This window comes from Meriones unguiculatus, chromosome 17 (genome assembly GCF_030254825.1).
Source record: "Meriones unguiculatus strain TT.TT164.6M chromosome 17, Bangor_MerUng_6.1, whole genome shotgun sequence".
Lineage (NCBI taxonomy): Eukaryota > Metazoa > Chordata > Mammalia > Rodentia > Muridae > Meriones > Meriones unguiculatus.
The window spans coordinates 26,848,586-26,876,200 of NC_083364.1; the positions used below are offsets into that span (position 1 = coordinate 26,848,586).

A 27,615-nucleotide genomic window follows, 5' to 3' on the forward strand; every position below is an offset into this window, starting at 1 on the left:
GGATAGGTACTTTAAAGGCATTTCTCTAGCGAATTCTCAGAAAAAAATCCCCCAAGGTCAGGCAGAATAATGCTGGTGGTATCGGAGCTCTAATCCCCAGAACTGCGGTTAGGTTCCATGGCCAAGAGGAATCAGGCTTCTGACTGAGATAAAAAGGCCAGTCAGGTGTCCTTGCAACGGGGGAGACTGGGAGCTCTGAATGGGTCCAGTGTCTCTCAGGGTCCTTACAAGTGTCACGGAGAGGCACGAGAAAGGTCATCAGAGGGACGTAGTTAGAAAAAGACCCATTTGACCATGGCTGGCTTTAAAGATGGACGAAGCACAAGGGTTTCATTTCCTCTGCAAAATACCCACAAGAGTAAGAATAAAAATAGAAAACACCACAATCAACTTCATGTGGGCGCTTTTCCAAACTCCAAATATTTGAAAACATCGGTTTACATATTGGGTGGGGGAGGGGACAGGATCAGACAGTTTGGCACATCGAGTACTTATCTGGAGATGCTGAGTATTGGGGGGTGGGGGTGGGGTGGGGAGGCAAAGCCCAGTTGACTGCACTGGGCTCTCGGCTACCAGGAATTTGAACTCCCGTTGCTGCTGTTAAAGCCAAGTGTCTAGCCTGCAACTTGGGGATGTTCACGAGGTTTCTGAAGGGATGACTTGATAGATAAAGGAGTTCGCTTTGTAAATGGCGTAAATGCTGGGCACGGCACAGGCACCCCTGAGAGGGCCCTTGCACTTTCGAAAGTGGCATGCACGGAACATGCTCATCTTTGTCATGCTCCCACCACCCATTTCAGGGTTCATCAAAGGATGGGGAGAGGTGGGAGTGAGGCCAGCGAGCCTCGTCGATGAGAGGAGCCACATTTTCCACACCCGACTGCCTGGGCCGCCCGCCTGTTGACCAGCTGTGTTCTTCATGGCCTCGGCTGGTGAACACTATCGTTCCAGGAACACCTGGCATCTGCCCGGCACCCTCCCCTCGCTCACTCCCACCCCACTCCTTCTGCTACTGTGTGAGCTCAGAGTCCTGACCCCCTACCTTAATCCAGCCTTCCGTTTTTAGCTTTCGAATCTCTGGTACCCTCAAACCCTGCCACCTCGTGGTGCCAGCGGAAGGAGTTTTCTCCCCAGCTCTAATCCAGGAGAATTCACTCCAGCTCAACCTGGCGGCGCTGACTTAACGCTATCTTCCCACTGGTCAGATTGATACAAGGTTTAGTTTCCTCCAACTTTTCCGTTTCAGGTTCCCGTGTGTGTAACAATGGCTGAATGAGAACCGCGTCTCACTTGGCGTCCCCTCAAAGATGTACACTGTCAGTGCTTATCAGTGGTTTGTGACAATGCTTAGCCCTCGTGCTTGATGTTGGACAAGAAATGTTGCTGGACTTGCACTACTGTGGATGTACTTCACGGATGCTCCTGGCAACCTCTGGAGACTTTCAAGGGAGGAAGCAAAGGATTAAAGAGATTAACTCGCTCGCCCAAGGTCACACAGCCAGTAGGCGGCAGAGCCAAATTTTGATGCCAGCTTGGGCTCTGCCCTGCTGCCTCCTTCTATAAATATCTACCAAGCGCTTAGCTCTTTGCAACGTATGTTCTAACCTTCTAAAGAGTCGAGCTGCGTTAAAGTTTCTGGGGAACCCCTCATCGGCTCCTTGGTCCTGCTCCAGGAAAGCCCTCACTCCAGAGCCTGCTAACTACCTGAGGGCTTTTAGGAAAGGTGGCCCTGCTGTTGGGAGGACTGGTGGGAACCCTTTGAAGGGCCGGACAGGAAGTAACTGGCTGCCTCAGTCTCAGTTGCTGAGGGGCATGGACAAGTGGACGACACGCAGCAGGTTTATATAAGGCATCCCTCCAGGGCTCTGCGTTCCTAAGCACCAATAAAACACCCCACAGTGAGACAGACTCCTTTGGGGTGCCCACAGTGACGTTGGGTGGCTTTAAGGAATAGATTTCAGATACACAGAATTTCACAGACATGGACTGTGGCTGGCTATCTGGAAGATGGGGGCAGGGAGGGTCCTTTGTGGACCCTGACTACTACGCCTTTAAAAACCTGAGAATCCCTCTCCTCCCGCGTTCAAACCTCCTTTGCTCTGTTCTTTTACCTCATTTGCAAACTGTCTTCCCTGACAAGTGTGCCTTTTAACTAATTTATCTCTCTTGCCACGGCCACCTCACAGGTATGCCCTGCTCTTAGGGAGGGCTCTTGGCTTAGTTTAATGCTTGCTCACAAACTTCTTAATAATGTTTGAGCAAGGGGCTGCACGTTTGAATTTTGTTGGGGGTCATAGAAACCCCATAACTAGTCTTGCTCCTTGCTCTGGACAGAGGAATGGGGAGACAACTTAGATTATAAGAGACACGAAGGGGCGATGTCCCTGTACCCCCTTTGTAAGTCAACAAGAATTTTTCTCCATAGAGACAATTGTCTCCATCACCCTTAGCCTTAGTTTCCTTGTTTCTAAAATGGGAACAGCAGCACTCCCCCTTGTACATTCTAATGAACACTGAGTGGGATCATGTGGAAAGCACCTAGGAGAAGGCCTTGGAAACACAGGAACATTGATCTATACAAATAGACTTTGGGGAGACAGCAGGGCTTGAACTCTGGAGGTTAGAGGTAGTTTAGAAATCAAATCAAGCTCAGTGTTTAAAGATAGTCTATAATTGCAGGGCGTGGTGGCACATGCTTGTAATCCCAGTACTGGGGAAGGGAGAGGAAGGTGGATCTCTGTGAGTTCAAGGCCAGCCTGGTCTCTAAAGCTAGTCCAGGACAACTAAGGCTACTCAGAGAAACCCAGTCTCAGAAAAAAAAAAAAAAAAAAGAAAGAAAGAAAGAAAAGATAGTTTATAACTTATTTTCTCCTGGGCTGTTTCCTCATCACATAGTCACTTATGTTGTAAGGTTGCCTTGAGAGCTAAATAATTTAATGTATTATAAAATACCTAGATAACTATTTGGCATCTAGCAGGAGCTCAAAATGAACCACAATTCTTAGTTTGGTTGTCTTAGTTTTGTGTCCTACACTCAAAATGCAGTCTATGAATGGACTTTGAGGTATGCCATTAAAATGTTCTAATAAGCTGAACCAGTGCCTGTGTTTCCAATGGCTTGCTAAATGTAAATTTCTTCTGTACAAAAATAATTTTGCAAAAAATGTTGAGGATTATTTTTCCTTCTTTTTCTTCCTTCCTTTTATCTTCCTTCTTTCTTTCTTCCTTTCTTTCTCTTTCTCTCTCTTTTTTCTTCTTTTTCTTCTTTTCTTTCTCTTTTCTCTTGCTTTCTCTTTCTCTTTTCTCTCTCTCTTTCTTCCTTCTTTCTTTCTTTCTCTCTCTTTTTCTTTTTTCTTTCACTCTCTCTTTTTTTCTTCTTTCCTTCCTTCTTCTCTCTCTCTTTCTTTCTTTTTTTCTTTCTTTCTTTTCTTCTTTCTTTCTTTTCTTTCTCTTTCTCTTCTCTTTCCCTGGCTGCCCTGGAACTCACTCTGTAGACCAGGCTGGCTTCAAACTCACCTGGCTCTGCCAGGATTAAAGGAAAGCACTATCTGGCCTGAATATAAATTTCTTAACATCAGGGTTGGTGTCTCATTTACACCAGAACATTGTCTTACATATTAGAGTCTCAGTAAAATTATTATCTGTGCTCTCTACAACATTGCCAAGTTAGGAACAAACAGTCAACATATCAAAACTAGGTGGGAGAAGGGGCCTGAGTGTCTGAGATAGCTAACTACCACCTCCTTTGGACTCACTTTTGTTCCATTAACAAAGTTATTCCACTGCAGAGAACACTTGGCTTCATAAAATTACCCCTTTTCTTGGCAACAACTGGTATAGGGAGATCACTTGGGGAAGAATTAAGAAACCCCAACAATCCAACAACTGAGCCCTAATTTGATACCTCTTAGGATTCTCAGGGCTTGGAACTCTGACTTTCAACTATTTGGAGGTTTTTAGTCTTTGAAAGAGCATTCTGATAGTTAAAGTCATTCTCTACACACACACACACACACACACACACACACACACACGCCTTTGGACCCTGGGTCAAGAATGGTTAGAATAGCCCCCAAGCAGACCAGCAATGTGAGAGTTCAGGTTTCCTAGAGAAGTCCAGCCCTGACTAGTCCTCTCTTGTTGGAAATAAAATAAAACAAACAGACAATTACAACTCCCTATATTTAGCCTCAAGGTTATCCCTGAGGGGCCAGTCTTGGGCATGAATGCTAAAGGCTTGCAGCCAAGCAGCAACAGCTCTTTGAAGAACTTAAGTTCAGCCCAGTAAAATGAAGCTTTGTTTGATAATATCGTTTACATTTTCAAATCCTGGGTATCAGGCTTTCTTCCTATCCCTTGTGGCCCTTCCTAAGTTTAGCTGCTGGTGTAATGGGGTAACCATGGCAACAACCACCTGCCTATTTAAAACCATCTCCAATGCTAAATAAGGAAGCCTAGAGAAAATGGTTGCTTGCCTGCCTCTCGGTGGACAAACCGAACACTCCTGGGTATTTTGGATACAGGCAAGCAAGCAGGATGGAAGCAGCAAGGACCCAAAGTTCTCCAGAGGAAATGGCTAGCGACTTTGTAGAACAGGGGCTCCCTCCGAACAACTTCATTTCTCAACCAAGCACACAGACTTAAATTCCAATTCATTTGCCTGCCATGTCTACCAGGCAGAACATGAGGCTTGAACCCCAGCAAATGTAGGAGTTGTCCTGGTACTGGAATTTGAGAAGTGGGAAGGGAAAAAGGTCTACAGGCCATGATGAATTCCTTCATACCTTGGTTGAGGCTGTCTTTTTTTTTTTCTTCCTGACAGATCTGTGTTTCTAACTGGACTTTAACAATGTGGCTTTCTGATGCTTGGTTCAGCTGCCATGTTGCTGTGTCTTAATTTTTGGAATATGGAGAAACTCTGTCTCCTGCTTCCTTATTCTCTAAAGGGACAGAGCCACCTTCTTTTCCATAACAGAGACCATGCAACAGCTGTACCAAGGGGTTCTTCTTCCCCAGCATACTGCTCTCTTTACCTCCTGGCACAGCTGGTTCCTTCTCCAGGATTGCCTTTTTTTTTTTTTTTTTTAATTAGGTTGTAAAATCTATTCTTGATTTTTTTTTTTTTTTTATCTGGGATGGCACATCTTTGTCATTACTCCATGATCTTGCTTTGTGTTCTCTTAGGTCACCTCTGCACCTATGCTGGTATGCACACCTGCTTTGCAGCCTGTTTGGGGATCCGGTGGGAGAGAGGTGGACAGTAAGCGCCGGGCTATCGGTCCCAAATGCCTAAATAGTGTGTGGTCTGCAGTATATTTTCAAAAGATGTTGCTGAGTGAGCGAGTGAATGAGCAGAACCCGTGGATCTCCCAGGCTCTGGGTATCTTCCCAGATACACACGCTTGAGGACTTGTAAGGGTGTGTGTGTGAAGAAGACACTGAAAGTCAGTACAATGGGATAGAAGAGTGTTTTTTTTTTTTTTTTTCAAAAAGTGATCTTGAGGCTGCTATTCTGATGGTGTGAGCGTCTGGTCTGCCTTTCTGGGGGAAAAGAGGACACAGGGTTGGCTCTTTTTGGAGAGGAAGAACGAGGATGAGGAAGAAATTGATATTATCTGTGTGGGAAAGAGGCGGACTCCTGCCAAAAGGTCAGAGCCCCCTGAAAAGGCCACAACACGCCTCCACACAGCCATGGAGGTCATCACGAGAGGCCTGCTCACTCATGAGCACCACTTCTACACGGAAGGACTGTCCAGGCACCAAGAGGACCAGGCTGGGCGGGGGGAGGGTGCTGAGACAGATCAGTAACAATGGCAACACGCTCGCTCAGGTCCTCAGACACAGAGGCGAGTGAGAACGGGCAGACACACCGTGTTCTAGAGCATCGAGGGAGAAACGAGTTGAAACGCAACGGAAAAGCCCCCAAAGTAGTTACTCTCAAAAAGGCCTCCACCCACTCCCTGTCCGACCCAGTAGTGGGGGGCTCAAGGCCGCTTCAGGGGAAGACTTGAAGTAGCAAGAATAGCTAAAAGAAAAAGCTTTCAAACTGGCATGTAAACGGACCTACTGGGAGGTGATCTTGGGAATTCTCAGCCTCGCTCAGGGAGAGAAACCTTCCTTCTGACATCTGCTAACGCCTGAGCCTACTCCACACACACAGGCTGGAGCACAACCTCAACCCTGACAGGATCTTGGGATTTTTCAGTTTTAGCCACAACACAAACGACCTCAAACAAGCTTTGGGCACAACAGAACTTGGGTTTGACTCCTGTCATTTTTTTTTCCTTTTTTTTTTTTTGTCATGAATAGATTTGTATTTGTCTTAAAAAAATAACTTAAAGTTTGCCCACATTTCCAGCGTAAATAGACTCCTAAATGTAAACACTTTAATAAAATATATATAGCGGTTTGAAAATAGCGATTGCGTGCATGTACCGGAGCGACGAGGCCGAGGGCAGGAATGGCGTTGCCAGGGGCTGGCAGCACATGTTTGTAGGGTGTTGTGGCTCTGGGGTCTGAGTGAGATGGAATGCAACCCTAGTGCATGCAGTTCAGTTGCCGTCAGTGTCCGGGAGTGGTATTAGCTCACTGTGTCCAGCCTCTGCCTGCTTAAGCTCCCGGGCTGTAGTGAGCTGGGCTATAAGTGAATGTCCTCAAATAACACTCTATAACTCCTGCGTTGAGGAGAGTTCTGTGGGCTAAATAAATGGCGATCCGTTCAGGTTCAGGGATCGAATCCGAATTATGATCTCACTGCTCCCCACCTGCTTGAGGCTAGGTGTGGACCCTGGGGATGAGCCTGAAACAGTACCGCGAAGAGGCTAGAGTCAGACAGGGCCAAGAAGAGAGAGAGAGAGAGAAATGAGGAAGAAAAGGGAAATGGACAGCTCCTCGGTAATCGTGTGCCAGTCACAACTGTGTTCTGATCGGTTCCATTCACCTTGATACACGGGTTTGGGTTCTCTGCAACTGACCATCGGGTTTTTAATTTTCTTTCAGGTCTGAACCCAAATCTCCAGGCCCGCAGGAGCCTGCAGGAGCCTGTAGGAGGCCGCTCCTTCGTGCTCAGGCTGTTACAGCCCTTGCGGGGTCCCTGCTGCTGCCCTCTGCTGTCCGGGACAGAGCGCGGCATCTCCACCGGCCTGAGACCCCAGCAGAGCCCTTCTCTTCGCCCCCCAACCCCCTGCTGGAAGCCGGGTTTTTGGGGGGAACCTCTGAGGAGGTCAGGGTAGGCTCCCCGCTACCCTGCTGTCCCCAGACGCCTCCCTCTCCTCGGTTCCTGCGGGAAGGGACCGGCGGCCAGGCTGCTGCAGGTTTCTGACATTTTTTTTTCTTCTTAGAAATGGAAACCCTCCTTCCGGCAACGTGGCAAGCGAAGTCCCCGGGCGACCCGGGCCAAGGACATTTCCGTGGCAGCAGGTGGGAGGCCGCACTAGCTGGCAGTGCCAGGAGGGCGGGGTGCCACTGGGGCGGCCAGCACGCTCGCTTACCTGCTGTTGAATTTTTCAGGGTGTTTCTCTCTCATCATGTGGAATCTGTGCGCAATGGAAGCATCCTGAAAAAGAAAGAAGAGAAGGCAGAAGCCTGGTTAGTGGTTGTGGCCATGAGGTATGGTGGGAAGGCTCCAAATCACAGGGGCTCGGCACCACGTCCAGGGGTAAGCTAGTGCCACCACTCAGCCATCTTAGAGCTTAGCTTGATTGCCTGAGAGCCCTGGCAGTTATCACTGTAACTCAAGCCCAGGGAGCAGCCACGGTTCAGCCTTTGGAGACTGAGGCAGGAGCAAACCCTAGAGTGAAGAGAAAGACAAATTCCTTCCAGGACAGTGAGGGGCTCCTGCTCAGGTGAAGCCAGAAGCCGGTGGGCGTGGGGTGTGGTGGTGGCATGAAGTGTGGGTCATTTTCACTCATGGGAAGTTGCAAAAATAGTGCGTTTCTCATGTCCCGTTCACCCAGCTTTCAGTAATGGTAACGCCTTACACAACCATAGCACCTTGTCGAAAGCCAAAGCTGATGCTGGCCGGAAAAGGCCGTTATGTATTAACTCTTTGTTGTCTGATTCGCTAGTCTTTGTTGTCTGATTCGCTAGTAACAATTAATGGCAATAGTTGATAATAAACGAGTAGTGAACTTCTAGCTTCTGCTTATTAGTCAGTCATTCTGCCCGAGGGACTGCTTCTGAGGTCAGCAAGAATCTCCCATCCCTTTCTATGCACTTTGTCGTGTCCTCCCCCCCCCCCCCCCCGTTGGCTCCACCTGGACCACGGAACTCACATGAGGCTCCATGGTCCCATCCTCACAGTTGGGAGGCGCTTAGCCCTGAGTCCTCCTATCTGCAGCCCTCACTCCCATCACAGCCCTCCTGTGAGTGCTCATGGTTGTGACTGGAGGTTGGATGTTGGGCTTCCACGATCTACAGTTCAGAACAGGATCCAACGGTGAACCCAGTTCTCCTTCAACCCTAGCCTTCCACACGTCTTAATGAGCCCTGTTTCCGGCAGAAGAATGTACCGTCCCCTGGTCACCCAGTCCCCATCTAGCACTGTGGGGCCAGATGCTAAACTCTGGAAATAAACTGGTTAATGGGTTGGAGAGGGTACAGCCCGGAAACAAGGAGCTGATTTAGATTTGCCCAGAAGCAGCAAGCCACACCAAAACACAGAAATCTCTGGACTTTTGGGGAGACTGAGGCAGGAGGATCTAGAGGTCAAGGCTAACCTGGACTACAAGGTGGTACTCTATCTCAACAAACCAAACCAACGACCATCCAACAATCAAACAAATAACACTCCAAACCTCCACAGAGTAGATTTTTAGCTAATGTATATTCTCCTCTTCCTCTCTTTCCCTTTCTTCCCTTCTTCCTTTCCTCTCTTCCTTCTTCTTCTTCTTCTTCTCTCTCTCTCCTTCCCTTCCTCCCTCTTTGTTTCTGAGACAGGCTCTTACTGTGTGATTCTGACTGGCCTGGAAGGCACTATGTAGACCAGCAGTTCTCAACCTGTGGGTCACAACCTTTGGGGGTTGAATGACCCTTTCACAGGGGGTCACCTGAGACCACGAAGAAACAAGATATTCACATTTACTGTTCATAACAATAGCAAAATTAGAGTTATGAAGTAGCAATGAAGATAATTTTATGGTTGGGGTCACCACTGTATGGGGAACTGTATGGGGTCAAGGCATTAGGAAGGTTGACAACCACTGACATAGATGCTGCTTAGCTCGCAAGATCCTCCTACCTCTGACTTCCTTGCACTGTGTGTGCTACCGTGCTGGACAGTTTTGAATGCTGACTTGTTTTCAGTGTCAAGAGAAAAGGTGCAGTTCACTGAAGAAGCTTTTGGGGTGATGAGTTTCCTAAGGGACAAGAGTGACCCCAGCCATCAGTCACTCCGTGAAATCTGGGAGGGCAGGCCACGATTATAGGCTTTCTTTGTGTTTGGTAAGCATTCCTTGGGAGTTTAGTGGTTAAATTTTTTGTTACTGATTCATTCTTGTAGTTTTGGACCCATCATCGGGAGCTGAAGGTCTGGGCGGAGTCACCTTGTGGAGGACAGGTAGCAGGTGTCAAAACTCAGGGAGGCCCAGGGAGGTCCAGGGAGGCCCAGGGAGGTCCAGGGAGGTCCAGGGAGGTCCAGGGAGGTCCAGGGAGGCCCACTGGACCCACACAGCCTCCTCAGCTTCTCTGGGTAGCCTCTCTTCCAAGCCTAGCCCAGGCCTACCTCCCGGTCTTGCAGCAAATCTCAGTGAACACTCCCACTATGATACCTGTGACACTTGTCAAAAGATTTTCTAGAATTCCAAAAGGGATTTATTTCAACTATTTTTGTTTCTTTGAAGCACTGATTTTCTCCTGTCAGGAAAAACCAAAAACCAAACCAAACCAAAACAAAAAAACAATTAAAAAAACCCCAGCACCCCAAAGCAAACATTTATATGTTGTGTGATTTGTACTTCACTGCCATGACCCCAGTACAACTGAGACTGGCCCCCTGGTTCTTAATTCCTGGGATATTTGCAGAGACCATTTGCCTTGTTCAGTCCTCATCACCCCTGGTTTTTCCATTGCTAAGTTTTGCACGGCCTATTCCAAAGGCCAGTATTTACAATATCGTTAGCTCAGCGTGTGGCTCCTAATTTGACAGTGTAATCTCTTGACAAATGAGCGAAGCAGCAAGGAAGGGCTAAGCTGTCTCCTGAAAGGCAGTGTAAAGCCCCTGACATGTTTGTCTCCCCGGAGATGGAAAGAGCCAAGACTCGCTTTCACTCAGCTGAGAGGCTGCATGCTGAGCACTGACCATAGCGTCTTTACTTTCTTGATGATTACAACAAAAGAGTGCTTCCATTCTTCCCTCACAGAGCGACAGGAATGGCAGGCCAGTGGAAGCAATGGTATTTCTGACTGCCTCTGTGTGTTCTGTCCATTATGGGGTGAAGAGGAGAAGGGATGTACTGTGGACCGAGCTGTTCCTTCTGCAGCCAAAACCTCGGACACAGGATTGGATAAAGGGTTTTGGCTCACTCTCAAACATAAACTGCTGCTGTTTGGACTCTGTGATACTGGAATGTCTAGGCCGGTGCTGTCCAATAGAAATACAGCATGTTTGTAACATGGAAGTTTCTAGAAGCCACATAAAAAAGTAAAAACAGATGAAATTAATTCATGAATGTTTCAATTAACCCAGTATACCCCCAAATTTATAATTTATATGTAACCAATAAAAATTGTTGATATTTTTATGTCTCATTTTTGAAATATGGTGTGTTTTTAGTATTTACACACCCCTTAAATTAGGCAAGGCATTTCAGGCACACGGTAGCCACATGTGGCTTGTGCTTGCCATCCGGGACAGTGCAGTGCTTTGTTACTTTGGCAGCTTCTGGAGACAGAGACAGGAAAGCGTCCACAGGGAAGACTGCTTGAAATTTGGGTTGTTTAGAAATTTTATGGCAGATGAGGGACTAGAAAAGATGTAGCTGGCTTACCCAAGGCACTTGTTAGTGAGTCCAACACGTGACAGATTAGCACTCAGTGCTGACAGAAACCAAGTTTGCAAGCATCTATCTTGTTGTCAACCCTCCCCCCCTCCGTGGGTCGGAGACTTGTCCCTGTGGGACATGAGGTGAGCGAACACTAATAACAATCTATAAGGTGGAAAATGGCATGTGGGCTGCTGGTAAGTCAAGGGATTAGCTGCTCATCGCTCTCTTAAGACTCAACTGACAGCACAGCCTGGGAGGAGTTCCGAGTTATTCAGGCTCCCGGAATTATTTTGTAGTTCCTAACTTCCTGTCACCAATACCTGGCCATCCTGACCTTTCAGCTAATCCAAAAATAGAGAGCAGGGAGGAAGAAGCCAAAGAAGTCAGAGGAAGTGATGGACTGGATGACTGTGTTCAGGATCTCTTCCCAGGGGATGTCTGAAGTTAGAAGGACAATAAAGTCAAATGCCGAATCTTCGCCGATTCCAGCTGGTATACGGTAGTGCTGAGCCTCAGCGACTCCTGGTCAGGCCAGGGAGTCCTGTTTGCACCCCAGGACATTGCAGCTGGGGCACAACCATTATCTTTCCAGTTTCAAGACAACAGCCATTTGTTCAATAGGTGTCACAAGCCCTTCAGAGTGGCAATGACATTGCAAGTATCTCTTTGCCAGTGTGTGTGTGTGTGTGTGTGTGTGTGTGTGAGAGAGAGAGAGAGACAGAGAGAGAGACAGAGACTATATTTAAGCATTGTAAGGAGTCAGAACTGGCTTGGTTTACACATCTACTTCTCTCACAAAGTTTGGGAAGTCAAATAGGAATCAAGACCTTTTGCAAATGTCAGCCCTACACTCTGTCAGGGTTACGCATTGGGTACTTATTTTCTCAAGATTTCCACCTTCCAACTTTTAAAGATTGAGCACACAAACCCTGCAAACATTCCATCAAGAGAAAGCTAAAGGCACGCCAGTGAGATAAAATGTCCCATTTCCTCACTCATGTACAATATGACAATAAATACGCACAAAGCAAAGGTATAGGAAAAGAACTATGAAAAAGCCGTCCTTGGGATAGGTCAGTCTAGGGCAGGTGGGTAAACATGGGGGTGATGGGTGTCTGTTTGCATGTTCTTCCTTGGGGGGCAATTAGCTTCTTTCGTTTCTATCCCCTCCCCTCCTTGGCTTCCTCCCTCCTTCATGACTTCCTTCCTACTGCTATCCTTCCTCCTGAAAGAATGCATGAAAACCACAGTTCATGGTCATGGCTCTTATGTTTAGGGCCCGGGTATCTAGTTGAAGGAAGGTTGTCTACAGTGGGGAAAGCCAGATGCTGGAGAAAGCCAGAGCTGTGTCACAAAAGGGAAGATGTGTGGAAGGTTCTACTGGTAGCCATGCTTGGAACCTGCCAACCGGCAGCTCCTGGGCAGCCTAGCCTCTCCGTCTGTCCTGCTGCTCAGCGATCAGTTCTGCCTGGCTGCTTTTTATGGGGCCAGCTTCCTCTCTTCTCTCCTTCATTACCTGAATTTTAATTTCTGTGGCCCAGACCCACTTCCTGTGTACATTCTGCTCTGTGCTGTTTCCATCCTCTGAGAGCTTGGTTGGGATCATCAGCATCAGAATGCTCCCAGACACTTGTTTTAAAATGCAGAGTCCCAGACCTTCCTGAGAGCCATGGAGTTAAATTACAAATCAAAATGTGGTGCGGGGCAGAATTTCCATTTTTAAGGAGGGGTGCTACTCTGGCTCCGGAGGCGGCAAGCTGACTAGCTCTGCTGCCGCTACCACCCAGGCCCAAGCTTTGAGCTGGTCCACCCCCAAATCTACATCATCTGTGATTTGTTGGGGTGCACGAAAGGGCAGGTCCTCCTGATCCAAAGCTGCGGAATCTCTATGACACGGGACAACAACAGGATGACCAGAAGGAGTCCCAGTGAAGGTCCAATACTGATGGTGTCACAGAAGTCAAAGAGAGACCCTCGAACCACTGCAACGACTTGCAAGGGACATTTGCAAGTGACGATGTGTGGACAAAGGGTTATGCTGTGGGACACACTGTGACACGCTACAGCTTCCATGACGAGGTGCTTTCTAAGCTTTGTTTAATTTTAGGTTTGTGTGTGTTTTATTTTGTGTGTGTGTGTCGGGGGTTGTTGTAAGGATGGGGGGTGGATACGAGAGCACAGGGAGATGAGTGGGACTGGGGTGCATGATGTGACACTCACAAAGAATCGGTACAAAGTTTTTTTTTAAAGGGGTGCTGCTGAGCCGTGTCACACTGGGTTTGGATACCCTCACAGATGGCGGGGTCTGTGCTGAGCCCACAGCTAAGTGGGGCTCAGGAGAATGACACTGATCCCCTGTACTGCTGACCCCCGGCTTCACTACGCACTGGCTTGGACCCACACGAATGCAACAACCACATTGGGCAATAGGATAATTGGCCTGGATGCACCATAGCCACTCTAAACACCGGCACGCCAAACAGTGGTTGCGGCAGGAAAAAGAAAAACAAAACAAAACAAAACAAAGTGAGGTCTGGTAAAGATGATAGTGGGATGTTCACCCTCCAGGAGCCTGACAGAGGCCTGAGTACAAGAAAGGGTTTTTTGTGTGCATGTTTATGTGTGAGCTAGGTGCGCGCATATGTGCATGCGTGTGTGCGTGCATTTGTGTGTGCGTGTGTTTGTGTGTGTGTGTGTGTCTGCATCATCCCTGAAGGTGGCCCTGAAAGAGGGCTTGGGAAAGTGTCCCTCTACACAAGTTGGGAATCTGGCTGTGGGGTGGGGTGGGGAGAAATAAGCCAGGAACCCGCAGTGCATCTCCACACTGACAGTGTCTTACCCTGGACCCACACTGCCTTGCCTGCTTCAGTCATACCAGAGTGCTGGAGTAGGAGTGAGGAGATGAAGGCAAATCCTTTCGTTTGAAACTGTTCCTTCGCTCAGAAAACTGAGCAAACAGCGTTCTTCCATGTGTGCGAAGAATAAAGGGAAACAACGAAGAAACGCTGCAAATGTCATGACTCTTCATCCCTCTCCTAACTGTAAGACGATTATTTTTAGCCTCTCTCCCATGCTTCTTGTTTTAGCCTTATTAAAAAAGTGAAGCTTCTTCATTAAATCTGCTACCCCCTGGAGCTGTCTTTTAGACTCCCAACTCCGTCCCCCATTCCCTCCATCCCCTCACCACCACCAGTCTCAAAAGGGGTACATTACGAAGGAGCGCAGATATCGCTTAGTCTGGTGCCAGAGGATGGCCTGCAGGAGCTCGCGTGCACAAGACACTGGCCAGAACAATCTCTAAGAAGGGAGGCTGAAAGGAAAAACGCTCGCACCCAGGACTGGCCTGGTCAGGGAGTGTGTCTGTGTTCCACCTCTTTAAGAGGGCAGTCCTTTCTGTAGAGATAATGCCTGAGGATTGCCATGCTGTTTAGAATGCACAATTCTAGTCAAAAGCCTGCCACAGTACAGAGTGCTCAGTAGAGCTGGCATCAAAAGCCCATCTCAGTCTGAGAACACTCCAAGTCGGGGGCTGGATAGATAGTTCAGTGGCTAGGAGCACTGTCTACTATCCCAGAGGACCTGGGCTCAAGCCCCAGCACGCATTAACACTCACCTGTAACTCTAGGTCTACAGTGCCCTCTTCTGGCCTCTGTGGGTACCTAGGTACCCGGCACACACATATACATACGCAAATACCAATATACATAAAATAATAAAAAAGAATAACTTAAGTCAGGTGGTGGTGGCACACGCCTTTAATCCCAGTACTCGGGAGGCAGAGGCAGGAGGATCTCTGTGAGTTTTAGGCTAGCCTGGTCTACAGAGTGAGTTCCAGGACAGCCAGGGCAATACAGAGAAACCCTGTCTTGAATAACCAAAAGGAAAAAAACCAATGCACTCACCATATTGTCCTCAACAGCCTAGGAAGTAGCACCTGCTCTGAGCTAGGAGCTCGTTTCAGTAGGACAAGCTGGTTGAATTATACTAGCTGGGGTGGAGGATGGAAGGCGAACACAGACAGCGTTGTCCGTCTGTCCCTTCTTCTCTGTGTGTGTGTACATGTGTGTGCATACGTATACATGCATGTGTATATTTGTGCATACAAGCATGCGCTTGTATATGGGCGTGGGGTTGACCAGGCACATTAAAGCTATCTCTTCCGTGTAGTACACTGATGGGCTGCAACAGGGGCTGGAGAGGCATCACGGAGGAACAGGGAAGACAGCCTGAGGGTCAGTAGGAGAAGAATCTTCCTAGGGGTGTATGAAGCACTTGGAGAGTTCGAGGTTGGGCTGGGAGGAGGGGGTGAGCAGGAGGGAAGGAGTCTAGGCGTTAGGTCGGCCGAGGCTGGTGGAAGCATGTGGTCATTCCACAGGGTCAGGATTCCCAAATTCCCACACTCGTGAGGGTTTCTTCCTGGCCTTAATTCTGGGTGATTTAATTGTTTAAATTAAAGGATATATATGAAAGCTATCTATCTATCTATCTATCTGTCTGTCTGTCTATCTCTCTCTCGATCTGTCTAAGAAAAAGTTCTGTCTTTTTTTCTGTCAGTTAAAGATTCTAGGGCTAAGAATTCCTTCTCCAGTCAAGGGGTATGCAATCCAGGAGGCCACAACGGTGTCAGATCTGAGGATGCTCAGACCCAAGTCAGGGCTAGGGACAAACAGAACAGACAAGGAGTAGGGGCCCAGAAGGGTCAATGGACACTCTTTGGTCATGAAGAAAAGCAGTCAAGGGCCAACTTACCACACCGATGGAGAAATAGTTGTTCATGATGTTGTATGGGACCTGGTCTCCATTCTCCACCTCTTCTCTCGGGATGACTTCTAGGTACCAACGGTCCAGCATCACCAACGGGCTCTGTTCGATTTCCTTGAGGATTTTTGTCAAGCTGCCCCCTTCGTAACCTGTGGATACGGGCATGGTAAGTACCACCGGAGCAGACAGGCGACGTTGTCGCACATGCAGAGCAAGTCGCTCTTTAGGTTTGTGGCTGGGATACTTCTGGGTGTCTATGGGATGGAGACACTTATGATCTCTGAGCCAGGGAGAAGGGGGGACAATAGGGAGTAATTATTAAGAGTTTGGGGGTTGAGTTGGAAGCCTGAGAGCAAGGTATGGAATGGCTGTTGGCTAGAGACAGGCATGGTTCTGGAGCTGAAGTAAGCCCTAGAGAATGGGTGAGCTGATGAATGGAGTTACATCAGGCAGGAATGGATAGAACTAAGGATTATCATGTTAAGTGATGTAAGCTAGATTAGGTATTGTATGTTTTCTTTCATATGTGGGATAGAGATTGAACACATATTTACATGTATCTCAATATCTATATATTATCTATCTATCTGCCTATCATCTGTCCATCCATCCACTCACCTGCCCACCTACCCACTCACCTACCCACCTACCAGACAGGAAAGCAGTAGGACTATTGAAAGAGGAAGGGGCAGGGATAATAGGATGTGGAACAATGGAAGGTATTGGTGGGAGATAAGATTAAGGAATAGGATAAACATGTATGAGAAAGGCTTAACAAAACTTATTCTTTTATACAGTAAATGCACCACTAATCGGAAGAAAGCTAAGTGGAGAAAAGAAGGAAAAGAGGGAAGGAAGGACTTGTCAGCTGCATGGCTGGGAAGTTGTCTGTAGAATAACAGGTCAACCCCAAGACCGTAGAGTGTGGAAAAGAACAGGTCCTTCCCAAGATCATCTTGTGTGGAAGATGGACTGTGTGGTGGTCAGCGTACTCTTAAGATGACTCTCAGGTCTGACTTCTGCCCTGTCTCCCAAGCAAGAACATGGATCCTGGCTGGCCTGGCCTGGTTTGCTCTTGCATTGCTCCCTTAATTGATCAACCACCTGGAGTCTCTGGTCTTCTGCTTGCTGGTTCCCCTCCCCCCACCCACAAGTGGAGCCAGGCTTTGGGCTCTGCAGAAAACTTTGTTTACAAAGTCCTTGACCCTTGCTCTAGAAGCCATCTCTACTCTGCATTCCACTCAGGGAAATTTCAAAACGAAAGCCCATTGCCCTGGGGATCCTGACAGTCCAGATATTCGTGGTGTCCTGTAGGTAACTGGTGAGGTGATATTTCAGTCTGTATTCTGAATTCTAATTCAGAAGAGCGGAGGGAGGAAGTTCATGCAGGGACGTCTGTTTAAATAAGCCCATGTATTGGGACAAGCACTCAGGAGGGGACAGGGGACATTTGTATCCTGCAGTTGACCCTGTCCTGTTGGGGGAGGCAGGCTCAGAGCTGATGGCTTCAGAACTGTAGCAAACACGAGGAGCTTATGCAGGATCCCGGAACAGAGGAGGGCTCCTGTTCCAGACCCAGCAAGGCCCGGCAGGGTCGTGGATCAGCTCTGACTGCTGTTGATTATCATCCCGAGGAATATGACTGAAAGGGTAAGACTAACTTTGTAACCTATATGTCTTCTAAAGCCTATAGTTTTGAGTTTTAGGTCCAGGTTAAGCCAAAGTCTCTTAGTACCTTTCCAGAGAATGTGGAATGTGACTCTATCTGTGAGGACAGATATAAAAAAAAAGGCAAGCAAGCAATGACCTTCACTCAGCAAAAAGAACGACCAGACCCTTGTCTTCAAGATAGTGTTTCTTAGCAACGAACCCAGATGGCCTCAGTCCTTCTTCTGAGTAGCTCCTGACCTCCAGCCAAAAGTCTGCAGCCCCAATCTTCAAGGATGAGCTAACCACCCCACCTTCAATTGCAGCTGCATCCACACTTGGCAGGACTGGCCAAGCTTGAGCACCTAAGACTAACCAATTATCTTACTTTATAGCTTCCTCATCCAATCCTAAATTGCCAAAACTGCAACTTCAAATCTCCCGCAATTTTTCTTTTAAAAACCTAAAGGCCTTTGTCTCCCGGTGCCACTCTTTGCTGACCGGCAGGGTGACCCCATTGCACAATGGTTAATAAACCTCTTGCTTTTACAACGAGTCTTGGTCTGGGGGAGTTTCTGGGAAGGGCACGATCTTAAACTCCTGAGCTGTGAGACCCCAGGTCTTACATGACCCGTGAAAGGTTAAGTTCTGCGTAGCCCTGCACAGCACCCCTGAGAACCCAAACGCTTGCCTCCAGTGGCACACATTCTCACCTCCTCCCCAGCGAAGACATCTCGCGAGGTCGTTCCCTGTTCCGAGAGGCAGGACAGCCACTGGCGGGTGCTTGGTGAAGTTGGCTTTATCTGCAACCCACACGAAGGAGCAGACATACCACGTGATTACAGATTGGTTGTTAGCTTATAATCCCCACCTGCTGCTCTCCCTGCCCGACATCACAGAATCCCTCCTGTGGCGGAGCCCACAACGTGTGTTGAGGCCATCCACAGCGTTAGCAATGTGTGAGCTGCTACATGTTTGCCAAAGCTGTCAATCACTTCCTCATATTGAGCTAAATCTGTCTCCCTAGAATTTGCACCTATTTATCACAAACATGTCCCAATTCTGTCTTCAAGGTGACAGCACACACCTCAAAAACACTGTCTCCTCACTTAATGGTGAGCAGCCCTTGTTTCCTTCCGTTTATGGCCCACAGCGACCTAGCAAAGATAGAGGTTCACGGAGAAATGATTCCAGAGCCTGGATCGGAATTCAGATCTCTGGCTCCGAGCCCATTCTTTTGTCTTCAGAGGCCACACAGTGCATAGCGAGAGAGGCATGCCCATGACATTGGGGCATGGTGGCAGAGCTCACTGAGAGTCAGTTCTATTTTAAAGCTTAAGAAACAGCATTGTGCTGAAGTAGGAGAGCCTCCAGGTGTGACTTGACCCCCCCCCATACCAGTTTATTATCTGCAATTTTACTCCTGCAGTTTTCCAGAATACAGATTCCCACTCCTTTTCCCTTCGTGGTTGCAAGGGAGCACCGCCAGAACAGCCAGAGAAAATCACGGTCAAACTTGCTTTCCTCTGGCTGTCGTCCTCAGCATGTTGGTAGGGCAGGGAAGGTTGGAGCGGGAGGCACAAACCCTGCCCTACACAGTGCCCAGGATATTAGCTATCGGGGCAGGGAGGGTTTGCAGGGATCAGTGGAGGAGCTCAAATTGGGGCCTCCCTGGCAGAGTAGGGGTTCAAAGACTCTCCCAATTGTCTGATCCATGCCAGAGGTGGCTGGTCTCAGGGCTGAGATTACCACTGATGGGCTGAGGTGGAAACGGCGGTGATGCAATGAGCTTATTGTGCCTGACCCGTGACCGGAGTCTCCCTACCCTCGCACGTGCTACTCCCATCACCTGCAGGACACCTGTTTCTTCAAGTCTGCCCCATCTTGACGAATTATCCATCCTTATCGCACCGAGCCAAGAAATCTGCATGCCATCCTAACCTTCCCTTTTCTTTCTCAATCCCATTCATCCACATAGCACTCCCTCTGAGCTGTCTTCTTAACAGACTTCCCAGAAGCCTCCTCTCTCCATCCCCATGGAGGCACCAAGTGAGTACCGGGCCGATTCCTGCACATTATCCCAGTTCCACAGCCTCCTTTTCTCGCTCCACCTCCAAATCCAATCTCCTACTGTGTTCTCCACATTCCTGCTCTGGCCCTCCACGCTAGGGCCCGGTGTTGTCAGTGTTGCATGTCTCGGCCTCAGGATCCAGGCCCTACCTGTCTTCCTAGCCCTCCCCCTCAGCACACCCGGCCTCCCACCCTATCAGGAAGCTATCCTGGAGCGTTCTCAGTCCTGACACTCGTGCTTCTCAGCACCGGGGCCATCTCGTCACCGGGTCTGCACCTGGTGGCTGTCTTACACTCTGGAACATCTGGGATGGTGACCGTATCACACTCTCTTATTTGCATCCCGAGCGGACTGTAACCTCCTGGGAGAGGGTGTTTCATTTGCTACGGCATCTCCGCTTGGGTCCACCGGGTCCTGCTATCTACCAGCTGCCGTGGGAGGTGGCCGTGGCTCTAACCTGAGACCTTTGCACACACAGTGTGTGACTGTACCTCTCTTCCTGGAAAGGGAAGGGGAACAAGGTGACTGTGGCCGGCTGTGTGCAGGAGCGGTCCCCCTGTGGAGGCTGGGGAGCACTCCAGATGGGAGGGCCACTTGGACAAGGGTGTGGGTAGGGGGAAGACTGCTGCATCTGAGGATGTGAGGGCCAGGGCTAGGAGGCTGGAATCCCACCAGAGAAGGATAAGAGGAAGAGCAGCCCCTCCATTACCTCAGCCTGGTCATTAGAAGGACCCCAAGAAGCTCGATATCATCTTCTGAAGACCCCCAAGAAGTTTTGGTGTGTTTCATGCACACCACAAACCCACTGATATTAAGACGAATGTTATGGCCATGGGGGAGGGGAGGTGGTCGAAAGGACCTCAGTGGGGTGGTGGAGATCACAGCGCAAGCGCTTAAACGCTGAATGAAGAGGAGGACACTATGCTCGTGTCGTGTCTCTCTCTGAACCACTAACCTGTGAGAGAGAGTCTAACTTTCACTGCACTTCATCTTTCTCTTTCCCTAGCTAATCCGTCTCCCGTGTTCCCTGCAGAAGCATTTTGTACAGTGTTTCACCAAGGGCTGCTTTCTCTCCCTCAAGGAGTGGGGCTTCAGGGACTGTGTGGAGAACCTGATCCTGCAGCCATGAGCTGCCTTTCCTCCCACAGCCTCTGGACAGAGGAGGCTTTCCTCTTCCCACAAACTCCAGAGCCCACAGCGGTGCAGAGCTGTGTGTGTGTGTGTGTGTGTGTGTGTGTGTGTGTGTGTGAGAGAGAGAGAGAGAGAGAAACAGCTGTGTGTGTGTGAGAGAGAGAGAGAAACAGCTGTGTGTGTGAGAGAGAGAGAAACAGCTGTGTGTGTGTACGTATGTGTGTGAGAAAGAAACAGCTGTGTGTGAGAGAGCTGTGTGTGTGTGTGTGTGTATGTGAGAGAAAGTCAGCTTTGTGTGTGTGTGAGAGAGAGCCAGCTGTGTGTGTGTGAGAGAGAGCCAGCTTTGTGTGTGTGTGTGAGAGAGAACCAGCTGTGTGTGTGTGTGAGAGAGAGAGAGAGGAAGAGAAGATGTGTGTGTGTGAGAAAGAGCGAGCCAGGTGTATGTGTGTGAGAGAGAAAAGAGTGAGAGAGCTGTTTGTGTGTGTGAGAGAGAGGTGTGTGTGTGATGTGCAAGTGATATCTGTGCAATGTGTATGTGATGTGTGTGTGTGTGAGAGAGATAGTGATGTGTGTGTGTGTGATGTGTGTGTGAGATATGTGTCTGTCTGTTGAGTGTGTGTCTGATGTGTATGTGTCTGATGTGTATGTGTCTGGTGTGTGTGATGTCTGTATATATGATGTGTGTATGTGATGTGTGTGAGAGAGTGATGTATGTGTGTGATGTGTGTGCATGTGTGTGTATGTGTGTGATGTGTGTATCAGGTGTGTGTGTTGAGGGGCATGGAGACCAAAGCACGGCTTACAGGGGATCGGCGGGTAGCAGGTGTGTCCTCTCCCCTCCCACTCTGAAGGCCCCACCTTCCCTGCCTGACTTGGCTGGGGACCGGCCGACCTTGATTCTTCTCATCCTTTTACCAGCTGTGTCCCAGACGTCAGCGGGCCTTGTTGCCCCACGCCCTAAAGACATGGGGAATTTTGCCCTTCTCCCACATTCCTGTTTGCACTGTGCTCCGGCCTGACCGCCTCTCGCTTGGGATGCTGTGGGAGCCTCCTAACGGGTCTCCTCACCTCTGCCCTCGTCTTTTCAGCTTGCCGTGTTCCTTCTTTGCTTAAAACTACGTGATGCCTCAGGACTGTCCCCTTCTAAACGCCACGCCCTGCCTAACGCCTCCCATGTCCCTGTGCCCCAGATCCTCGTTACCTCTGCTGCAACCTCTGGACGGCTTCCTGTGTGTTCTCTGCTAGCGGCCTCGCTGGGCTGCCTTCCACAACCCCAGCTGCTCCTTAGGGCCTCTGCTCTTGCTGTCCTCTTCTCTCAGGCACTCACAAAGCTCAGTTTTTATCAGTTCTTGGAGGTAGTGTCAGTTCCCATCCAGCGAGGCCTTCCCCTACTCTTGGAGTGCAGCCCTACTCTACGCCCTGGGCTTTCTTTGCTCCTCCCTTCTTACATTTTTACTGCCCTCTGATATTCTATTCATTTCGCTCATTTCTTTGTTGCCTGGTTCGTGCTGCTAGAGCAGAGGCTCTCAGTCTTCCAAAGGCCGTGACCCTCTCATACAGTTCCTCGTGCCACGGTGACCCCCAACCATAAAATTATTTTCGTTCATAACTTCATAACTGTACTTTGGCTACTGCTATGAATCGTACCATGAACACCTGTGTTTTTTGATGGTCTTAGGTGAACCCTTGATGCCTCCCCCCCACCAAGGGGTCGGGCCCCACAGGTTGAAAACCACTGTTCTAGAATGTAGGCTCGCCTCTTCGTTCCTTGGTGGCATCCCTAGTGATGCCAAGAGGGCTTGGCCCACAGACGTCCAAGGTAGCATTTATGTGATGATTGACAGAGAGTGCGAAGCAGGCCTCCCCCCATGGCTCAGATTCTGCTCTTCTGAATTCGATGATGCCTGCCCACCCCAGTGCCTCTGTTGGTGGCTTTCCTGTCTCAGTGTTACCTGGATTCTGCAGGGGTTTGACTATGTCCAAATCACATAGATAATCCCCCATCGTTTTGTGGATCCGGGCAGGGCGAGGCTAGACCCCTGCCCTCCAGCCTGCCCAGCAAGGTGTTTCTCTGATGATTTGTACTTCCCAGATGCGCTCTCAGGACTCAGGCTGCAGCTGTTCATCTCTAGCTGATTTGCCCTGCTTCTTGGCCTTCACTCACCACCATGGCTCAGGATCTCCAGTCCTGCTTCAAATACGTCTTTTTCTGCTACCACCCAGCTCTGCCCATGACAGATGTGTCTCTAAGGACAAACATCTACAGTTTGTCCTTCTCCCCAGATGCCTAATCCAGTATCCATCCCAGCAAGGATGGGCACCCGGATGGACACGACACAGCTCCGTTCCTTCTTTAGCTCACTGCTCTCTGCTGACTTTAACTTTACTCATTGTAAACAGTGAGTTAAGGCCTTCCTGGCCATTCTTACCAATGCAATCCAAAATCCAGCCAACTGTCCCATCTCCGCCACAGGCAAGGACACGGAAGTCTGGGGTGTCATAAAAAAAGTTCAATCTGGAAGGAAGAAACCCACAGAGCTCTGTTATTAGGTTGTGACTAACACTTATTACTTTTGTGTGTGTGTGCGTGTGTGTGGTGTTGGGGATTGAACCCTGGTTTCCAGCTTATGCTAAGCAAATTGTCTATCAATGAGCTACATTCTAGCTACAACACTTGATACTTCTGAGTCAGAATCTCCCCGTTCCATGGACTTAGGTAAAGATCTTGGTTCTTTTGGGGTTGAAGGAGTCACTTAATATTCTGAATGTAGAATTTACTATGCAGTGCTCCTGAGTATGGAGAAAAGTCGGTGGTGTGTGTGTGTGTGTGTGTGTGTGTGTGTGTGTTGGGGGTGGGGTACTAATATCGTAATAGAAGGAGAATCCGATCCAACATTCAACAGAAACAGAAAACCATTTTTGAGAATTCTTCAACAACTGGAGGAGTTCACAGTGGTTACATTTTGGCAAGGATACAAATAATTTCTAATAGTTTGCCTCCTCTCATGCTCTCCTGACTGCTGTCTTTAATGCCAGCTCTTTAAGAGAGATACAATTAATTCTGTGTGGCTTCATTTTCTCCTCTGTGGGCCCCCTGTCAAGAGGAGTGAGATCCCATTTTTTGGGGGGAGCCCGATTCCTATAGAGCAGGACCTGGGGTTCACTGACCTCCAGAGGGTCTGTGGATAGAATTCAGAGGCTCGTGAATGCGGGAGAGAAGGTGCTACGTTATTATCTTCTCTGGTCTCTAGCTGAAATTTAGCATTTCTTTCAATTGTGGATGTAGACAACAGACCACAGAGGCTTCAACAGACCTTGTCAGAGTGAACATCACAGCTATTTCAACACCGCATTACGGCTCTACCGTAAGTCACACGCTGTCACCTCTGTAGCTTGTGGCTTTCAGTTTACAGTCATATTTAACCTAGATATGGATATGTTGTTTGAGGTGTTGACATAACATATTCACTTACATACCACAAATTTATCTTTTGGGTTTTGGTTACTATTTTTCAACCTAATGTCTCCTTGGAAAATCATGTATTATTTCATATTATGCTTTAGAAAATCTTATTCGAGATGGAGTCCGTAGTCTACCAGATGGGGACAGGAGCTCCCGGCAGAAAAAGTCAACGACCCTTGCTTTAGAGAAAGTGTGAGCCATGGACACCTTGGGGTGCAATTTAGGAATCTCAAGGCCTGTACATCTCACTTCCCCACCAGAGGGTGAAGGTGCGCCTTTCTCCTCTTAACTGGGTCTTCGGCTTCCACTTCTATAAATAACCCCTGTGTCAGACAGCCGAAAGACGGGGACAGGTTCCATTTTTAGTCACCTTCCTCCATCCCCCTTGGTGGAACCGCAATGAATCTAGAGTAGAAATGCGGGTCAGGAGGTGTGACAGCCCAGATCAGAACGGGAAGATGGTGCTGGCACAGTCGCCAGCAGATGGCGCTAGGACACCAGCTCTCACTGGGTAGATGCCCATGGTGGGACCAATTTCTGCCGAGGAGGACAAGCTCCATCCACTGGGCCTTCCATCAAGCGGCAGAGGCCCTGCCTCCTCCCCTCTAACAGCTAGCCCTTGCCGAACTTCTGTGCAAAACTGGACAATTCAGGTTAAGAATGGTTTCAGGCGTGACTGAAATGCTCCCGTAGCAGAGCACAAGGCAGACTTTGAGGGACTGTGCCAATCAGCAGAGAGAGAGAGAGAGAGAGAGAGAGAGAGAGAGAGAGAGAGAGAGACAGTGAGAGCTCTATGAAGCTATCAGCAAACAGCCTTGCAAATAAGTCCAAATAAGTCATGTCATCAGCCTGCCTTCCCTGCCGGTCCAGAGACTGGGTCAGAGTTTCCCTCTGACATCAACACCTCCGTCAGTGACAAGGTACACAGGGCCAAGGTGAGGCGTGGGAAAAGACATCAGATGGCGGGCAGAAAAGGTGAAGAGACAGAGAGTTAAAAAGTGACGAAGGGAGGTGTTTTCTTCAGGGACCAGAGCAGGGCAGAGAGAGAAGACTGATGTCCGTACCCTGGGGTCGGGCCCCCGTTGTCCAGGTTGAAAACTTGTTTGGGGTTGAGCAGGTAGTGGAATTTCCGAAGAATTCTGTGGGGGAAAAGAAGGAGGGATAGAGAAGGACCGTGGTACTGCAGACGTCACAGGGGGCATACCTTTGGACCCCTCTATGATGAGGTCCAGCGGTTCCTTAAACCTAAGAGCTGAGATGTTGCATACAGAACCTGATACCCAGTGTACCTGGCACCCCCACATCCTTACCTCTGGCCCAAACTGTCCCTCCATCTGACTCTAGTCTCCCCTGCCCCGCAAAACTGCTATGGCAGAGACACCTAGAGAACAGGACGGCTTCCTCCCCATTAGAGACCTCTGGCTATTCTGTGTGGTTTAACTGAAATGATTCTGCCCTTTGTGGACTGTCCAGAGGGCTGGAGGGCGCCGAGGGAGAGAGCTGAGCATCCTTTTAAGAGTGCATGCAGGAAGAGATGGAGCTGAGAAGCTGAGAGGCAAGGACTATGGTTTGGTTTCCGGGCTCTAGCTGGGGACCACCAGGTTAGGTCAGAAGGGTGTCTTGCCCGATGGACAGAGCTGGGGTCCTCACAGTACTTGTTTGAGCCCTGTAGTGTTCCTTTTCTAAACTCGGATTTCTGCTTTCCATGCCATCTGCTCATTTTCCAGACCTAGGAGGCAGAACGGTTCTGCCTGCCCCCAGCTCGCCTCCCAGTCTGCTGAGTTTACTCCAGTTTTGCCCAAAGCTAGCATTTCCTTCACCGGTAAGGTGGAGTTGGGGCTAGGCCAGGTGGTCCTAATCTGGTAAGTCTCACCAGATCTTTTAAAACCAAGAAAGACTTGGGGGTGGGCCAGGAAGGAACAGGCCCCTTAGGACTTGACTCTGACAGCCTTCACAGGAGCTTATGTGGCAGGTCCCCGGCTAAGAACAATGCTAATTCTAATCCTTAAGGTAGCCCTGTGAGAGGTGGTATCACTGCTATCCGTGTCACAGGGGAAGAAACTGAGGCACGGGGCATTACCTCACCTGGGCCAGGTGCTGAAGTGGCCATGAGCCATGGGCCAAGGTTTCCTTGACTGCACAGTTTACTTTGTTGGAGCTGGGGGAGGGGGAAAGGGCTCTTGGGTCAGGTTGTATTAGCTTATTTTGAAAAAAAAAAAAGAGGACATCCATACCTTTCTCCTTGTCTCCCTCCACTCTTGGGGTTCACCAAGACCAGCAGGGGATGAGTCCCCGGGCTAGGGATGATCTTATACTTAAAAACAAGAAGAAAAGCAAATGAGCTTTATGCAGTAGTAGGATGAGATGGAAGCAGCTGTGAGATGGCTTTGGAAGGTGGATGGGAAGCAGGCCCAGACATGGAGGAGAGGAGGGTGGGTCTCCCTCTCACCGTGGTTCTAGAGCTGTGGCCCTCAACCTCCCTAATGCTGCCACCCTCTCATGCAGTTCCTCATGTTGTGATGACCCCCAACCGCAAAAGTATTTTGTTGATGCCTCATAACTGTAATGTTGCTACTGTTATGAATTAATATAAACATCTGATGTGCAGGATACAGGGTTTGTAACCCTCCAGCGGGATAGAGACCCATAGTTTGAGAGCCACAGGTCTGGAGGGCACATCCACTGAGTCATAGGAATCAATGGAACCATGAGCATGGAGCCCTCAGGCCCTAGCACCTCCCAAGCCCACATGCCCAGGCCCAGGTTTCCTCCTGTCCAGTGTGTGCCTCACCATTGGTACCGCACTAACATGCCCAGGCATGTTGTCTTCCCGGCAAGCTAGTCCTCCCCCCTCTGCTGTCCTCTTCCTGGTACAGGTATAGTTTCTCAGCTGGGCATCCAGCGGGGAGATCTTGACTTGCCAAGGGCCTTTCCCAAAACCTTTCTTGGCAGCCATTATGACCCCCACGCTGCTGAGGCCCTTCCTTCCCCCAACTGTACCCTCTGCCCCTCCCTGACCCCAGTTCCTTCTTGGGACACCATTTCAAACGTGCCACTCCCGCTAAAGTGCCAGTAATGACACCCTGACACTCTGAGGATCAAATCGAAATCTCTATGCCTGGCATCAAGGCCTTCCCAAGCTCGCCCCTTTCTTCTGCTCTCTCCTCATTCCTCCTGTCCCCCAGCGACAGGCCCAGAGCTCTCGGCCACCCTCCGTCACGTGGGTCTACCCATGCGCATGCGCACACTCCTTCGCTCTTGTCCCACGGCTTGAAATACTCCCTTCTTTGTAACCTCTTAAGGAGACCTGTGATAAGCCAGGCAGTGGTGGCACACAACTTTAAAAATCAAAGCACTTGGGAGACAGAGGCAGGGAGGTTTCTGTGAGTTCGGGGCCAGCCTGGTCTAGAGAGTGAGTTCAAGGACAGCTAGGGCTACATAGAGAAACCCTGTCACAAAACAAGCCTTTCGCTGGGGTCACCTATCAGGTATCCTGAATACCAAATATTTACATTACAATTCATGACAGTAGCAACGTCACAGTTATGAAGTTGTGACCT

General features: G+C 49.2%; 1 protein-coding gene across 4 annotated transcripts in view; it reads right to left on the reverse strand.

Annotated features, from left to right (window-relative positions):
* The window catches only part of Dgkg (diacylglycerol kinase gamma), a 189,508-nt gene that overhangs the window by 76,201 nt on the left and 85,692 nt on the right, over nt 1–27,615 (reverse strand). For all 4 annotated transcript variants that reach the window (XM_021636139.2, XM_021636137.2, XM_060370120.1 and 1 more), the window contains 6 exons: nt 26,290–26,369; nt 25,120–25,194; nt 23,022–23,107; nt 18,104–18,193; nt 15,732–15,892; nt 7,491–7,555 (listed from right to left, as the gene is read on the reverse strand). In XM_021636139.2, the coding sequence (XP_021491814.1) occupies nt 7,491–7,555; nt 15,732–15,892; nt 18,104–18,193; nt 23,022–23,107; nt 25,120–25,194; nt 26,290–26,369 (557 nt within the window). The remainder of the gene's footprint in view (nt 1–7,490; nt 7,556–15,731; nt 15,893–18,103; nt 18,194–23,021; nt 23,108–25,119; nt 25,195–26,289; nt 26,370–27,615) is intronic.